Raw genomic sequence first — 18495 nt, forward strand, 5'->3', positions numbered from 1 at the left:
CCAGAGGTCAGGCTAATGTTTCCAGTCCCTAGTTTCCCAGAGGTCAGAACTGATATTGTGTAGCCCAGAGCTCGCATCATAAACCATGTTGTTAGACTGTCCAGGGGCCAAAGCCCCCAGCAAACAAAGACAATCCTGTCAGGCAGGACATTCCAAGGGCTTCGAGATTATTTCCAAGAGCTAAGGGCAAAGGACAGACCTCCTTTTAGATACGGTTAGTTCTTCACTATACAAGTATAATGTCTCACACCCCCTGCCTCTGTATATACTTATCATTCAAATTCAAAATTATAATACGATAATGGCTAATCTTATTTCATCTTATTTCATCTCATAATTAGTTCACAAAAATTATTAAATTTTAGGCATTCCATAAACTGGTTGTTAAACAGCCATTATAAAAAATTAAGTTTTATAAACATATAATTAGATTAAAAACAAAGGTAATAAATACTCAAAACTCATCATTTTCTAATTATTTACTATATTTAACTATTAATATGCTCTTGATCTAATTTACATCTACTGTATCTACATGATAAAAATACTGTGGAATGATATGCTGCTGTGTGTCTCTTCCCATTTCTGCGTTGTGACATCACAGAGCTAGCATGAAATTGACCATGGTAAGAATATATACACAATGAAATTCAGCAAATGCTACAAATCAAGACCTTTTTTCTGACATGCTTTCATTGAGGGAAACATTTTTCTGTTGATCCAATTGTAACTAGAGCTGTAAAGAGTAAGCTATGACAACATTGGGATACATTTCTAATTATTTCAAAATATCAGTTATAATTCTTCTGGAATTGTATTCAATAATTCTGAGGAATAACTTTTCTAAAATAATTTAACACTTCATACAAGTCTGATTTTAATTTTAATTGTAAATCTATGGCATTTTAGTGTTTCCGCTAACATTTCCTGTAAATTGTGGAGGTTGTACAAGAAACTAAAAACTAAAAGTGGTGTTTTGATTTGTATATAATTAAAATGTAAAATAAAAATGTATGTAATTAAAATTTCATTTATATGCAAATACTGTTTTTCTGTTGTACATAATAATCTTAAATTTTAATTTCTGTTTCTAAGACTGTGGACATTTGCTTTGCAATGTTGTAGCATTTTTCAAAACCAGAGATTCTAAATTCTTTGAAGTATAGTAAGTATTTGATATGCTTTGTTGCAATGTACATGTGTATGCTTTTATCTTGTCGTAATTCGCTGACAAAGTTTATTGCCTGTGAGCCAGGGATTGCAAGATTATAATCAATTTTGGATGTTCTTTAAATTAATTCTGTACAGATGCCAGAGATGGGTTCTGGGGATGGAAGGGGAGACAGTTACCTCCAAGAAGACCCTCTCCTCTCTTCTGGGGCTGCTGCCACCACTACTCCTTCTGCTGCTTCCACTGTTGCCACTAGCCTGGGCCCTGGTCTGGGCATAGCCATCCCTCAGACCACATGGCACCTCCAACAGTCCCACACTTTCCCTGCCAGGTGGTGAGCCAGCTTCTTAGAGGGCAGTTTGTCTGTCCTACCATAGGCCCATGGGGCAATGGGGTAGGTGTATTTTCATTTTCTTTTTTTCTAGTTATTTTTTTTTTGTGGGGGTAGGGGGAGGTGGTGGTATTTTATTCAAGAACAGGTAATAGTTAAGTAACTGGACAACAAATTTATTTTTGATGTAAATTCTGTTATCAACTCTTTTCCTGAATTTCTGCCTCCGTAACTTTGCATTTATTCCATCATATAGGGTGTACCTGAACAGGTGAAAAAGCACAGTGGGCAGTAAGTTGAAATTTGCCCTTGATTTATTTTTAGTTGTGTCCTCTTTTCTTTCAGGAATCTGGTTCATTTTAATTTGGATGAGTGACTTAATCTGTATGAGCCTTAGAGAGGCACTTCTGTAATAATTTGTTTTAAGTTACCCCGAGTGGACGAAAGGTGTCTTAGAAGGTAGTATTGCTCTAATTATAAATCCTTTAAAAATAATCAGAGGCTAAGTATCAAGAATTAAATCTCATTTCCTTTTGGGCCCCTTTATTAGCCAAGATGAGTGCTTTACACCTTAAGAGAGAAGCAGAAGAGACGAAGGAACGGTTTAATTTTAGAGAATATTTACTTATTTGTTTGTCTTGAGGTTTCTCACTATTTTCCAGTAAATTAATCCCAAATTCATCATCTCAACTAACAAGAATTGAGATGGAACTGAACCTAGAAGAAAGGGGAATGAACTCTGTGTTCAGAAACCTGGAATCTCACATAGAGTTTTTCCTAATCTCTTCTCCTCTCTATTTCTTTTTTGAGTCCCAGCTCTGGAATTCTGATACTGTTTTCACCTAAAAAAGAAAACAACTCAGATAAGAAGTAGGTGGGCAAGGCTGTGCCTCCTACAAGGGTGGGTTAAGGGTGATTTGAGGGAGAAAAGTTCTGCTCTCTATAAAAATCTATCATTAGAGTCACTCTTTAGGATTGAAAAATTGTCTCTTGGAAGCTCTTATTAATTATTGGTAAAGATTAATATATTGGCCTATTATACCTGCCATCATATTAGCAAGGACCATTTTATTATCCTAGTTGGCTAATAACTTAGAAAATTAGATTCTTATGGTATTATACACACACATACACACACACTTTGAGTAGCTTTTGTCATCCAGTCCAGTACTTAGCACATTGTAGCAAAAGTATACCCTTCATATATATATTTATTAAATTAACAAGCAGACAAAAAAAAAAGGTTTTAGTGTGTTCTCTGAGGAAGTGGTAGACCAAGGTATGTGTAGAATTGGGATATTAAAACCACCAAGGATCAAAAAGTTTTGATGCAAGGATGAAAACATTTCTCAGTTACTAATTTTTCAAGTCATACACACACACACACACAAAAGTGAAATGGGTCAAATGTATCCTGCCTTAGAATGTTTGTCTTAATTCATTGAGTTATCAACTGTTTGGCTATATCTTTAATTTTTTAAAAAGTAAATTGGTATAGTAAAGAGTTTCATAAATACTCATTCAGTATAAGAAAAATATGTTTTATTTTACCTTTTTTTTTTAGAGGAAACAAAGATTTTGGAGGAATAGAATAAAATGGCAAATTTTGTATTTTAAGTTTTCCTATCTGATCATGTCAATTTCCAGGTAACTTCAATAACACACAGCAATGAAAATTCACAAGAGGCCATAAAGAGTTAGCATAGTTTTTAAACCTGGAGAAAATCTAGTAATCATCGCCCAGGTACTTAACTTATTACATATTATAATTAGTTGTTTGTTTGTTTGTTTAGCAAAGACAACCGTTCAGAAAAACGAGATTGGAATCCAAAGTTACCGGCCTTAACGCAGTTTTTTTTTTTTTTTTTAAATTGCATTGATTAAGCAGGAACAGTACAAACACACCTACCGCCCAGGAAATAATAATCAGACCCAAGTGATCCTCTTAGATGGGAAGAAAAAGTAATTTGCTCGGCAACTCCCGTATTACCTCGAGTTTAGTAAAAAATTAAACGAGGAGAAACGTTTCACAAGCCAAATCAGCGTCCAGACCCAAACCAATAATTGAACCCGGGACTTTTTTTTTTTTTTTTTTTTTTAAATTAGTGAGAGCAGAGCAATGAGAGGTAAGGGAAAACAGCCAGTGGCGTCTCTGAACAAACTGGCGGGCAGGAAGCCTTCGGTCAGGGAGGCTCTTTCTCGCATTTTTTGGAAAGGTGCTTTGGAAGCTCCATTTCCCCGTGGTCTCCTCCACCCAAGGCTGCAACGGGACGCAGCGCTGGGTGTGTGTGTGTGTGTGCGCGCGCGTGTGTGTGCGTGTGTGTGGCGGCGGTGGGGTACAGAAAACCCCGGGAAGGGGATGCGGGGAGGGCTACCCCAGGCGAGCGCGGTCGCGGGGAGAGAGTGTCCTGGGGCGCCGCCGCCACTGCTGTTGTCCGGGGTGCTGAAAAGCCGGGAACTTCCCGGGAGGCAGCAGCCACTTTTTTCTCCGAGTGGGGTGCCGGGGTCTCAGGCTGCGCCCCCGCTCAGCCCCCGGGCCCTGAGGTGCCCGCCAGAGGAGGTTCTCCCCAGCAGGGTGAGGAGAGGAGAAAAAAAGCGGGGCGGGGGGGGGGGGGGCAGTTCGAGCACCGCCGGGCGCAGCAGGCGGGACCCCGGGCGCCTCTTCCCTGCGGGGCAGTCGCGCGCCGCGACCCCCGCTCCACCTGCTCGCGAACTCTCGTCGCCCAGGCACGCGGCGCCCGCGGGCTGAGCGCGGCAGCGAGCCAGGCGCGGGCGGCGGGCGCTGGGGTGTGTGTGGGGAGAGCCGCCCTAGTCCCGGGATGGGGGGGCGGGTGGAGGCGAGCGAGAGCAGGGCATGCGCAGTGGGGCGGAGGAGGTGGCGATGGCCGGGGGAGGCGGGGGGATGGCTGTTTATTTGCAGCTGGGCCAACTCGGCGGTGCAGGCGGCGGCGGAGCGCGGGGCGCCAGCGGCGGGTCCAGCGGCTGCCGCACGATGCCCGAGCCCACCTCCGGGCAGCCGCCGCGCGCCGCCGGGGCCCCGGCCGGGGAGGATGCCAGATACCCAGGAGAGGCCAGGGCAGCGGTGGCGGTGGCGGCGCGATGGTGGTGACAGGCTCTGCCCGAGGCAGCGGCGGGGACCGCGCGCCCTCCCGGCGGCGGGGCTGCGGTCTCGCGCCGGCCGGGGCCGCTGCGCTGCTGGCCGGGGCGAGCTGCCTGTGCTACGGCCGCTCCCTGCAGGGTGAGTTCGTGCACGACGACGTGTGGGCGATCGTGAACAACCCCGACGTGCGGCCCGGCGCCCCGCTCGGCTGGGGCATCTTCACCAACGACTTCTGGGGCAAGGGCATGGCCGAGAACACCAGCCACAAGTCCTACCGGCCGCTCTGCGTCCTCACCTTCAAGTGAGTCCCTCGCCTCGTTCTCGGAGCCTTTGCCGCTTCTCTCCCGTCACCCCCACCCCCCCAAGCAGGGTTGGGAGAAGTTGCGGGAACTGGCTTTCGGGCTGTTTCTTTTCTCGCTGTCCCTTCCCCTCCATGCCTTTCTCATCTCCAGGTTGTCCACGCCACTCTGCTCCATAGACCTTCGCCCGGCTTCTCTGGGATTCCGGGTAGTTCGGGAGGCACGGGCTGGGGAGTTAGGATCGAGTTTCTCAAGAGTCTGCACTCTCGGCGGGCTCGTCTCTAGGACCAGGGCTAGAAGGAGGGGCTGGCTGGAGGAGCTGCCTTGGCACCCTACACCCCTGGCGGACAAGTGGTCAAGTGAGACTAATGTGGGTCCTAGGAGCTCCGGACGGGTGACCGTGTTGGTGATGCTTCCAAGTTGGGAATTTCTCGGAGGCTGTTGTGCAGCTTTGCAGATGGGGAGTGTAACAGTCCCTTAGGGGTAGTGTATCGAGGAGACGCGGCGGGAGTGTCGAGCTGCGGGGGCTGGGTGAGTTTTTGGGGAGGAGCACGAGAACCAGCAGGGGATCTCTCCCGACCTGCAGCCTTGGTTGCTGCGGGAGCCTCTCCAGTCTGCAGAAGGGGCCCGGATTTAGACTTTAAAAGGTGCAAAGCAAAGGAATGCAGAAGCGTGGGATTCTCTGGGGATCCAAGCGTCCCAGTCGAAATAGTTTTTCTTTTACCACCTTGGAGTCATGATTCAGCATTTCTGGTATGAATAAAGTGTAAAGGGACCCAGGAGAACGCCAGGTTTTTGTAGGATGAAGAATTTTCTTGATTTTAAAAGAGGGCTAGCTTTAGATGGAAGGGGCGAAGGGCTGATTTGAGGAAAGTGCTATCTCATACATCATAAGCTGGAGTCAATCCCTTATAATTTGGCTCAACATTTAAGCTTATAATATGTCAGACAAAACTGTTGAAATAATGTTGGTTCAGTATCATCAACATTTTAAACCTTTTCTAACGGGTGTAATATGAACTCGTCTTTGTGGTAATGATAGTTGGAAACAGGGTAGGCAGCTCAAAAAGCTTGCTTGGGCTGGGAGGCCAAGGTCTCTTGACAGGTGGCTCTGATGACTTAGAAAAGGAAACCATAGCTTTTGACTTAATTCTTCCATTGAAATTTTAATGTCTTAAGGAGGGCGGGGAAATTGCACATTTAACTCTGAAGAAAATATTTTATATTTTCCTCAGCTGAGTTGCTCAGTACTTTTAGTTTTCTAAACATTTCTTAAAATATGCTTAGATGGCACAAATATAAATGTTTAACTTCTAATTGATCTACTTTTTCATTTATTACGTGAAGGTTATTGGTTATTTGAAAGTGTGGAAGGCCCATAGCATGTGGTGTGCTGGACTTAATAACAGCCATGGAGACCATCTAGGTCTCTGGTCGGAACATTTTCTATTTCAAAAGGTCAGGGTCAATGACTTCTGCTGCTCATTTGGTGGAGTGTGAAGAAGAGTGTTTTCATTTCTTGGCTTTCTAAGAATTTTTTTATTTATTTTTTATTTTTTTAAGTTGTTGCAAGACATGGCAGGGACAGAGAGATAGGAGTCGAAGAAGGAAGTTGACAATGAGACAGGGCCATTAATGAAGACAAGAGTTAGCAGGGATTGGGCAGAACAGGGGCAAAGGAGGAGAGATGGGGACAGAGGGCAACTCTTGTGGTAATCGTTAATTATAAAAAGCAGTTTGATGTCTAAGATGCATTGCTCTCTGTATAGTGTATCTTACTGGCTATGAAAGGTACTTAAAAAAATTTCTTTTTGAGAAGGTTGAGTTGCAAATCTAGAGTATGACGAGCACTAATTGAAAAAGGATGGACGACTCTCCAGAATCGGAAAGTAAACCAGTCTTTCTATACTCACAGGAGTTGATTTTAGTAAGACCTGGAAGCTTTCTTTACACAGTCACCTGAGGTGAAACTGCACCATTAGTGCAATAGCTCAAAGCTGGGCATGTGTAAGGGACAACATCAACAATGCTAGACCCACACAACTCTGAAGATTGTTGCAAGGAAGGGCAGAAAATCACACTTATTAACTATTCAGTGTGAACCAAGCACTAGCTTAGGTACTTTACATAGAGTATGTCTTTATGATTTTTATTTTACATAGTTGGTGAAAACACGAAGTGGCCTTTTAAATATACATGAACTATTTTAACTATTAAGTTAGGCCTGTTTGAGCCAAAGTCTTTGCAAATTCAAAACCATTTTACTTATATATTTATGTATGTATCTTTTAATTTATTTACTTATCTTGTAATAAGAACACTTACTATGACATCTACCATCTTAACAAATGTTTAAGTACACGATGCAGTATTGTTAGCTATAGGCACAAGGTTGTGCAGCAGCTCTTTAGCACTTACTCCTCCCGAATAATTGAAACTATATACCTGTTGAATAGCAACTCCTCCCCCGCCCTTGGCACGCACTATTTTACCATCTGTTTCTATGAGCTTGACTATTTTAGATACTTCATATAAGATATTTCATATGCTTCTACGAATAGCATGTTCCACTTAGCACAGTGTCCTCCAGGTTCATCTATGTTGTCACATATGGCAAGATTTCCCTTTTTTTTTTAAGGCTGAATAATATTCCATTGTATGTATATACCACTTTTCTGTATTCATTCATCCCAAAATGGACATTTCAGTTGTTTCCATAACTTGGTTATTGTGAGTAATGCTGCAGTGAACATGAGAAGGCATATATCTCTTCCAGATCCTGATTTCAATTCTTTTGGATATATACCCAGAAGTAGGCTGCTGGATCATACTGTAATTAAATTTTTAATTTTCTGAGGAATCCGTATCCTATTTTCCATAGCAGCTACACCATTTTATGTACCTATCAATAGTGCACAAGGGTTCCAGTTTCTCTACATCCTTGCCAACACTTGTTATCTTCCCCCCGCCCCTTAAAAACCATTCTAACAGGTGTGATATGATATCCCATCGTGGTTTTGATTTGCATGATTAGTGTATAATTTGCATGATTAGGTCTTGATGATTAGTGATGTTGGCCATTTGTACATCTTCTTTGGAGAATTGTCTATTCACATCCTTTGCCTACTTTTAAATCAAGTTATTAGGGTATTTTTGCTTTGAGTTGTAGAAGTTCCTTATATATTTTAAATATTAGTAACATGTGAGCTATGTGGCTTGGAATGTTTTCTTCAATTCTTTAGGTCGCCTTTTCATTCTGCTGATTGTTTCCTTTGCTGTGCAGAGGTTTTTTAGTTTGATATAGTCTCACATGTCTGATTTTGCTTTTCTTGCTTGTGCTTTATCTAAGAAACCATTGCCAAGCCTAATATCACATTTTTCCAGTGTGTGTGTGTGTGTGTGTGTGTGTGTGTGTGTGTGTGTGTTTGAAGAATTTTACAGTTCCAGGTCTAAAATTTAAATTTCTAATAGATTTTGAGTTGATTTTGTGTATGGTATAACATATGGGTCCAGTTTCTTTTGAGTATAGATATTCGGTTTCCCCAATTCCATTTATGCAAGATACTGTCCTTTCCCTACTGTGTATTCTTGTCACCCTTGTTGAAAATCATTTGACCACATATGCATGGGTTGATTCCTGGGCTCACTATTCTTTTCCATTGGTTTATATGTCTGTTTTTATACCAGTTTCATACTGTTTTAATTACTGTGGCTTTGGCATATATTTTGAAAAAAGAAGTGTGGTGTCTCTAGCTTTGTTCTTTGTATATTCAGGGTCTTTTGTGGTTCAATATGAAATTTATGATTTTTTTTCTGTTTCTATAAAAACACCATTGGGATTTTGATAAGAATTACATTGAATCTATCAATGGCTTTTGGTAGTATGGACATTTTAACAATATTGTTATCCTATCTATGAACATAAGTTGTATTTTCATTTATTTGTGTCTTCTTTATTTTTCTTTCATCAATGATTTTTGATTTCAAGTGTAGAGTCTTTCACCTCTTTGGCTAAGTTTATTCCTAAGTGTTTCATTCTTTTTGAAGCTATAGTTGATAGGATTGTTTTCTTAATTTTGAATAGTTTGTTTTTAGTGTATAGAAAGGCAGCTGATTTTTTTAATGTTGATATTGTATCTTACAACTTTACTGAATTCATATACTAGTTCTAATAGTTTTTTGGTGGAGTCTTTAGGGTTTTCTACATATAATATCATGTTATCTGTAAACAGAGTTAATTTTACTCCTTCCTTTCTGATTTGGATGCCTTTTATTTCTTTTTCTTGCCTAATTGCTCTGGTTAAGACTTCTGGTAGTATGACAAATAGAAGTGACACATGTGGGCATTTTCGCCTTGTTCCTGATCACAGAGGAAAAGCTTTCAGGTTTTCACTGTTGAGTAGGATGTTAGCTGTGAGCTTTTTCTAAATGTCCTTCGTTGTTTTGAGGTAAATTCTCTTGAAACCTAGTCTGTTGAGAGTCTTTTACCATGAAAAGATGTTGAACTTAATCAAAATTTTTTTCTGAATCTATTTATAGTGATCATGTGGTTTTATCCTTCATTTTGTTACTGTGATGTATCACATTAATTGATTTGTCTATGTTGAACCAGCTTTGCATTCCAGTGATAAAATCAACTTGTCCATGATGTATGATCATTTTAATGTACTGTCGAATTTGGTTTGCTAATACTTTGCTTGAGGATTTTTGCATAGACGCTCATCAAGAATATTGGCTTATACTTTACTGTGGCTTTGCAAACCCATTAGAAAAAAAAACCAACAACAATACTTAATTTTGGGATAATTGCACATTTCCATGCAGTTGTAGGTAATATAGAGATCACTTATATCCTTCATCTGTTTCCCCCAGTGGTGACATCTTGTGTAACTGTAGTACCATATTATAACAAGGAAATCGACGTTGATACAATCCATAGCTTTTATTGAGATTTCACCAGTTTTATATATGCTCCTTTTATTGTTACTTTTGTTAAGTGTGTACTTAGTTCTATGTAGTTTTATTATATGTGTAGATCTCTTAAACTACCACAGTTAAGATATAGAAGTTTCATTGCAAAGATCCTTTATGCTTTCTTCTAATTATTTATATTATGATCCTTATAGAATCCTAATTCATAACAACCACTACTCTGTTCCCCATTTCTATAATTTTTTCATTTCAAAATGTTACATTTGGAATCATAACCTATGATTTTTTTGTTTCTTTGCACTCAGCATAATTATCTGGAGTTTATTGAGCTTGTTGCATGTATCAATAGTTTCTCCTTTTTATTGGTGCATAATATTCCACCATATAGATGTACCACCGTTTTTTTAGTCATTTATCTGTTGAAGAACATCTGGATAGCTTCCCATTTTTTGGCTATTAGAAATATATCTGCTATAAACATCCATTTACAAGTTTTTTTTTTTTTTTTCCTGGGGATAAATGCCCAAAAGTGTTATTGCTGGGTCATATGATGGTTGCATATCTAGTTTTTTAAGAAACTGACCAACTATTTTCCAGACTTTCTTATCAGCTGTGTGTGTGTAATCCAGTTTCTTTACTTCCTCACAAGCATTTGGTTTTGTCACTATATTTTAACCATTTTGAGTAGTATCATCTCATTGTGATTTTAATTTGCGTTTCCTTAGTGGCTAATGATGTTAAACATCTTTTCATGTTTATTTGCCCTCTACATATCTTCTTGTCAAAATGTCTCTTCATATCTTTTGTTCATTTTCTAAGTGGATTTTTATTTTTTTAATGTTAAGTTTTGAGATTACTTTATATATTGTAGGTACAAGTCCTTCGTCAGATATGTGGTTGGCAGGGTCTTTCCCAGTGAAAAACTCATATCTATTTTTTATTAAGAGTAGTTTTTTTTTTATCTTTGATTCATTGATTTACTGATACACATACTGAGACCTAGAAATCCCTTTAATAATAAATAATAAATTAATTAAATAAGTAAAGATGCGTAATAATTGTTACTATAAAGGTGCTTGCTTGTATAGATACTCTTCACACTTTTTCTCAAATAAGAAATGGGCTAAAATTGAAATGAAGAAACAGATTACCAGGCTGTCTACTTTTACCATTAGGGGACAGAGTGCAATGGGAAATTACCAAGACATGATGGCTTTGTACCATGTCAGTTTGGCTGAACTGGAACTGTGTTTCTTGGAAATTCCTTTCCTGTATTGTACTGAGTTGTGGTTGTACACAAAAGAAATTTCTTTGAGATTTGGAAAGTGAAAGTGAAGTGGCCATGTTCCCACTGAGAAGGTTGATGTGGGTTTCGATGATGTCGCAGCCTGGTGCAGGTTATCTCAAACTTGTTGGCTAACCTGCTGCTGGTGTGCAGGTCTGCAGCTCCTCCAGAACACTGTTGATCTCCTTTAGCTACTTAGTATTATGGTATAGGTATGTGTGCAGCTCTGTGGGGAAGAGTGCCAGCCTATTTGCAATCTGCCCACATCATTAGAGTTGGAGCCTTAGAGGCTGTGAGACACAGAGGTATATTCTGTTTATCTTTATGGGCTCCAGCCCATCTTTCCTTTTACCTGCTTCAAGTCCATCCATCCTCCCTTCCTGAATGCCTGCCCTGCTGACTTTTGACTTTCGTTGCGGACACAGAAACAACAGTCTTACATAGGCTATTTAACCAGCTCCCACGATAGTGAAAGGTCAAATCTCTATGGTAAATCCCTTCTGCTGTATCATTCCCGGTGGTTCCGCTTCTCTGGTCAAACCTTAACTGATACAAATGGTCGTCTCTTTGTGCTTCTTGAAGCAAATTTAGATTCTAATGAACTTCTGTTTCTAGTCAAAATTTACATTGTCTTTTCATAAGATCATTTCCAAGGGCACACAGGAATATTTTTGGACCATTGTGGAGCAGAATCAAAACATCTGTGAAAACTTAATCTGCAGCAGTAAGCTTTTTTATTTTGCTTCTTTATTCTTCACTGGCCATGACCTGTTTTTAATTTTGGCATCAGGAGAACCACATTAAGTCATTTTGTATACACTGAATTGACACAGAACCAGACCTCATGATGCCCATAACCCCTACCTTGAAAAATAGCCTTGATTGATTTAAAAGGCACTTAGCTTTTCAATTTTATTTGTTCCCTACCCACTTCCTCTTGAAGAAGCTCCTACTGGATTATTAACAGTGCCATTCCATATCGAGAAGCAATTTAAAGCTTCCTTCAACAATAAAGAACCAATGGTTATTCCAGATTAAAGATGGGGAAACTAAGGCATATTAAAGGACCTTAAACTCTAGACTATTAGATCATAGGATTCTACTAGTCTGCTATAAAGTTTTATTTTATGGAAGGCTTCTAATGGGAATATAAGCCATAAGAGTGGAAGTGGGTGGTTTAAAATGTCAGAGTTAAAAAATAGAATATCTTAATATGTGCAGCTGTAAGGATTTGCAGCATTTTGATGTTTGGATCTTGAGAGTTTTTTTTTTTTTTTTGCAGCAGTTTGCATATTTTAGTCACAAATGATATGCCAACTATGAAAATCAGCTCTATCCTCTGTTCCCAAAACCTAAAAGAAATGGTGACATATTCCTTCTGGTTCTATTCCTTTTGATTTGATCCATATGGGAATTCGTTTTAGAGTCTATTGCTACAAGATTGATAAGCTTGTTTTCTAACTTGTGATGGGAGACAAATGAAGATTGTTTAGGATGTTTGACTAGATTGTCTAAGATGTTCACTGATGAATATAGCCAAGGAAAAATATGATTGGAAACAAAAAAAATTTCTAGAGAAAAATTTAAAAATGGTTTCTGAAAATTTCATGCTCTACTGAGGTTATCGTGGCAATCCCAGGAAAATCAAGTCAGTTGTTGCCTGTTAGGATATGTTGTAGAGACAAGATATGCCATAGAGGTTAAAATATACTGTATAGGCAGGATTTTCTGTAGAAGTAGGATATGCTGTAGAGATAGGATATGCTGCAGAGGTTAGGATATGCTGTAGATGTTAGGATATGCTATAGAGGTTAGCATATGCTGTAGAGGCAGGATGTGCTGTAGAGGTTAGGACATACTGTAAAGGTAAGACAGGCTCTAGTGTAGGGAGAATATAATTTTTAACCAGATTTTTCATAGGCGAGTCTCTGAATAAAGGCTTGGAGACCATCTTCTGAAACAGTCTTTTTTTTTTTTTTTTTTTTTTTAATCAACAAATGTCTTTTCTATTTTCCTTTGGAGCTACATTCATATTTTTCCAGACTTTGCATATATAGTCATTCCACTTAAAGAAGGGGGTGAGGAATGCTTGATCATGCCAAAATAATGTCAGTGTTCCTTTCCCAAGTGATAAGAAATGGTTTCTGTTCTATGAGACCCTGTGTGATCTGACCCCTGACCACCTCTCTGACCTCCAGTCTATCAATCTCCACCTCATTCTATCTACGTCAGCATTCTGCTCCTTGTACGGGCCAGAGCCACTGCTACCAGACCTTTTCCCTGGTTTCTTCTTGCTGGAATGCTCTTCCCCAGATCTGTGCATTGCTCTCTCACCACCTTCGGTTTCGACTCCGCTTCATCATGAGCCCTTCCCTGGCTACCAGATCTAAAATAGCAGACACTCCTCCATGTTTCATTCTTACCCTCTTTGCCTTGGTTACCTCACTGCTGCCTGGCCTGTTTTTATATATTTTTTGTTGGTTTTTTTATCTTCTCTCACCCCACCATGTGAGCTCCATGAGGTGTATCTTTAGCACCTAGAACACTGGCTGACACTCAAAGTAGCGGCTCAGTAAGTTACTGTTAAAAGAATGAATGAATCATTCATTTTTGTGAATACTTGACTTTTTTAGGTAAAGAGTTATACCTCTATTTGGGTGGGGCTGCACCTCTATAATGTAGAGGAAAAAGTCTCCTTGATTTATTTCTTGGCTTATTTACTTTTTTCCTTCCTCTATCAAAGCCTCTATCAAAGAGAAAAGTGAAGGCAGACAAGGAATTTCCTGGACACACACAGATGGTTCCAGTGGGTTCTGCTTACTGGGAGGTGAAAAGGCAGTTTTGCTTCTGAAAGGGTATCGCGACTCTTCTCTGTAATCTGCTGGACTGTGTGTGACTGTAGGGAATGAGGACCTTTAGCACTTTTGGATCAAACTCCTTCTGTGTGGCATATTGAAGCGCGATGGGTGGTAGATGCTTGGTCTAAGTTTTAAGTCTGGACACAGCAGCTGTACCTTCTGAGGGAAATCCTAGAATTATCTGGAGTTCTTTCCACACTTTACACACAAGGGACTAAAGTTCATCTATGCTAGTGTCTTGTTGTCTACAAGGAATGGTCATTTTTTTTTTCCTAGTATAAGGTAGACATGAAACATCATTTCTGGCTGGATCAAATGGAATATAAGGACATGGAAATACTGTCTCAAAGGAACTATGATTTCCTCTCCTGAGTGTTGTACAATAAGGAATTTGTCTTCTCTTTGTCCCAGGTTCCTGGGAGGGAGCTTCTAAACTTTGAAAATTTCCAGAGTAATAGGAATGTCTTTTTGCTCCTGGTGGGCCCTGGGATCACACCTCAGTTTATGCTAAAGAGGAGATGACTCATAGTGGGCCTGCAGATAGTTTCAGAATGGGGGCTGGCCAAACTGGGAAAACCAGTCATATGATTAAAGAGTTGAGACTTTGAACAATATGATAACAACCCTACTTTCCAACGTCCTGGAAATGAAAGGGGTACTGGAGACTGAGTTCAATCACATGGCCAAAGATTGAATCAATCGTCCTATGTAATGAAACTCTAATTAAAAACTCAGATAGAAGCTTGGTTGGTAACCATATATCAGTGTGCTGAGAGGGTGATGTGTCCTGAAGACATGGAGGGTTCCTATTTAAGACTCTCCCAGACCTCGCCCTATTGGTCTTTTCTTTTGACTGGTTTTGATTTGTATTTTTTACAATAAAACTATAATCATAAGTATAGTGTTTTCCTTAATTCTGTGACTGCTTCTTGCTGATTATTGTATCTGAGGGAGTTATGAGAACCTCTGAATTTGTGGCCAGTTTGTCAAACATGCAGGTGGCCTGGGGACCATTGACCTCGCAGCTGGTGTCTGAAGTGAGGGGAATCTTGTGCAGGACTTTGTTCTCAAGCTGTGAAATTTGCATGAGCTCTTGGTAGTTAATGTCAGAATAACACTGCGACTAGGAACTCCACCAAATACTTCTAAAAGAAAGAAAAGTGCTAAAATTGGCACCCTTGTTATAGTGATAACTATATGGTGTTTGGTGTTGATCTGTTATTTTTTATTATTTGCTGACCCTCAGTTTGAATATTTTCTTCTGGGACTTGCTGCCTTCTAGATACAGTTACTGACCTTCCTGTCCTCGGTTTCCTCGCCCTTTCTTTAATGCCGTTGTTACTCTGAGCACTTATGTAATAATAGTCACAATAACTACCCATTGCATGGGGCATTGGTCTTTTTCTGACTAGCTTCCTTTCCCCTTTTCCCTCCCTATAGCTTCCTCACAGCCAGGTGAGGATGTGATGTCGTGACCTCAAACCAGAACCATGAATTTAGCTTTTGCCTCAGAGTACCAATCTGTCTTCCATACTGTTGTTCTCATTGGTGCCTGCGAATCATATCCTTTGGTTCTTTGGATACATTTGATGATGATGATTTGCTGATTTGTTCCTGGTACTGAAAAGAATGCAGAAGAGCAATCAATATGATTAAGGGCCAAAGGGATTCACCTTAGAGGAAAAATGAGAAGAACCAGATGTTGTTACTTATTGGTTGAATGATCTAAGAAGGCTTCGGAAACCACCTGCAAGCATTTGAGAGCTGTGATGATGGTAAGAGATGGGAGGAAGAAAAATGAATGATGATAGAGGAAGACAGGAGAATGTACCACATATTTAGTATTGGGCTGTGGAAACTTCACCAAGGAAGTATTGGAGAACCCATCATTTCAGACGCTGGAATCAGATGATAAGGGATACTTTTGATTTTTTTTTTTGTTTTCCTGTTTTGTAGTTCTTATTGGAAAAGAATGTATGTTGTGTCATTGCTGAGAAAACTTGATTTTTTTTCCAGTAAGCATGACAACCATATACAGTCTTACCTTAAGCTTTAATGCCCATATCTCTTGTTCTGAGTATTACCTGTCTTGAATCCCTGGGTTGCTTGGAATAAATCTCTGGCCCCATTTCTGATCTACTGACTAAGAATACCAGGGAATCAGCAATTGAAGCTAGCACACCAGGTGATTCAGAATCCTGGGAAACACAGTGACTCAATGGGAACCTATGCTTAATGAGCTTGAGATACTGAAATCTTCCTGGCATAATGTATAGAAAAGAATCCAACAGCTTATTGAGACAGGAATGTTAAGATCTATTTATCACATGCTGCCTGCACACACTTCCCACCCACCCCTCTGCTACGTCCCCTGAGTGGGCCAGATGATTTCCCCTTCACTGAGGCATTGAGAAATACATTGATGAGGGAGCACCTACAACGTTGAGAAGCTCTCTGTTGGTTCTTTTCTATAGGCCAAGTGTGCTGTGAGAGAAGCTGCCATTGAGGTGGGATTTTGGATTTCAGTGGGGGTAATGGCTTAGAGTACCAGGGGCCAACTGGCATATCTTAGCTGTCAAAGATAAGGTGAATGAATTTACTATGATGTAGCGGTGATCAGAATGTTTTGACCCACTGGGATCATTGATGATGGTTAATTAATCACATTGTCCCTAGGAGTGAAGTAGATGGTCAGCCCTCTTAAATGCTGTTTGATTTATATACCAGGGAAACTTCAGGTTCAGGGCCAAAAACCAGCCTGGAGTTCCCACAATGGAGAACCATGCATGTCCTCTTATGCCTTTTCCAGACTTCCGACGGTTCCCTGAGGTCGAGCTCTCTGACTGAGGACAGACCCTGGTGTAGGCCCGCCCTAGTAGCAGTCTCTTTCAGAGATATGGTATATTTTAGTTTTTACAAACCAGAACGATTTTTTCAAAGAAGAAAATTAAAAGAGAAGAATGGGCTTTATCCAGAGCTCTGGCCTGTGAGCGCATAGAGACAGAGGGGCAGCCAACGGCTTTCTTCTTCCCTCCTCCTCCCTGCTCCTGAGACTTCCTGGTGCCAAACACTGTGACCCTGTGACCTTTCTTAGGGACTGGTGCTCTCTGATTGCTGTGAGCTCATTATGGGCCCCACCTTTCTGGGCAGCTTTACAAGGAGGCAGAGGAGTTCAGATCGAAAAGGGGTGTTTTTTTGTTCATTTTTGCTAAAATCTGGAAGGCTTTCAATGAGGCAGGCATGATTATTAAGATTATTTCAGAAAAAAAAATTGCTTTATTTCCTATTGCTTGGCCTAGCTTTGAATGAGAATTGAAGGCTAAGTCAAATAAAATTAGAGACTCTTAGAGATGAAAGGGAAAGATGATCTTTTCTAACTCCTAAGTTATTGTAAGTTTTATTTGTTCATTCAGTAAACTTTCATTTAGAATCTACTGCAGGCTAAGTGTGATGGATACAATGATGAAAAATGAATTTCCTATTATGTATGAAAAAATGTTTATAATATTTGAACAATATAGCAAAAGAGTTTAAGAAAATTGATTAAATGCTATAATGGAGTTACATTGAGGGTGATGTGGAACCTGAGAGACCTTTTTTTTTTTTTTTTTGATGGTATTTAAGGTGGGCTGTTATCACACTTCTGCATGGACATTTCTGGTTATCTGAATACCTATTCTGGTTTTAAATATTACCTCTTTCTTTGACCTAAAGTCTGCCTCCTAGTAGTTGGCAGGCACTGTGGCAAATTGAGTTCTTGTGCCATCTAAGTGGGCATCCAAATGTTTCCATGCAGCCATGGATGCCCAGAGTTGCTAGGTCTTCTAATATTTCAAGAAAAACTGGAAGTTTTTATATGAAAGAACCTGTTTTAAAAATGTTGGTAAATTAAGAAAAGAAAAATAAGATATACAGGTGAAACAAATAGTTTGCAGGCTAAACTTAGCTTGTATTTGCAACACAGTTATGGGATCTTTGTTTCCACTCTGGAAGCTATGTAGAATAAGTGCATTGCTTCAGTATTTCATTCACTCATTCAATCAAAATGCCCACCCATTCATCCACTTATTGTGTGACAGCCATGAACAATACATTGTGCTAGATACTGGGGATATAGCCCATAATAAATACAGCAAAGAGCCTTTCCCTTGGAAAACTTGGTATCATTTCTGTCTGCCATCTTTCTCTAGGCTGAGCATCCCCTACTTCCTCAAACCTACATTACTTTGAGGCCCCCAAACTCCCTAGCACCCTGTAACCCTCTTGTGAAGTTGTTTCAACATTTAAGTAGCATGCTGAGTGGGTACTTCCTCCATTGTATACCACTCACCTTCCTTCCTCCACCCACAGGTGAATAACTTCCTCTTCCCTATATCTGCACCTGGTAGGTTCTCTCATTGCTAGAATTCTTTCACTAACTCTGAAGTATCTGTTTAAGTGCACTCTTTTTTCTACTATGCTGTTAACTCTCTGATAGCAGATGCCACATCTTCTCTTTGTATCTCTGGGCCCTACATCA

General features: G+C 40.2%; 1 protein-coding gene across 4 annotated transcripts in view; it reads left to right on the forward strand.

The window, feature by feature from the left end:
• The first annotated feature begins 3859 nt into the window (after positions 1-3859).
• The window catches only part of TMTC1 (transmembrane O-mannosyltransferase targeting cadherins 1), a 228356-nt gene continuing 213720 nt past the window's right edge, over positions 3860-18495 (forward strand). For 2 of the 4 annotated variants that reach the window (XM_036236727.1, XM_036236728.1), the window contains exons 1-2: positions 3860-4077; positions 4740-4903. In XM_036236727.1, the coding sequence (XP_036092620.1) occupies positions 3862-4077; positions 4740-4903 (380 nt within the window). In that variant the 5' untranslated portion in view covers positions 3860-3861. Of the gene's footprint in view, positions 4078-4493; positions 4904-13142; positions 15752-18495 lie in introns of those variants that run through there. The other 2 variants (XM_016152030.2, XM_016152031.2) reach the window with 2 other exon arrangements.

This window comes from Rousettus aegyptiacus, unplaced genomic scaffold (genome assembly GCF_014176215.1).
Source record: "Rousettus aegyptiacus isolate mRouAeg1 unplaced genomic scaffold, mRouAeg1.p scaffold_m13_p_2, whole genome shotgun sequence".
NCBI classification, from domain to species: Eukaryota; Metazoa; Chordata; class Mammalia; order Chiroptera; family Pteropodidae; genus Rousettus; species Rousettus aegyptiacus.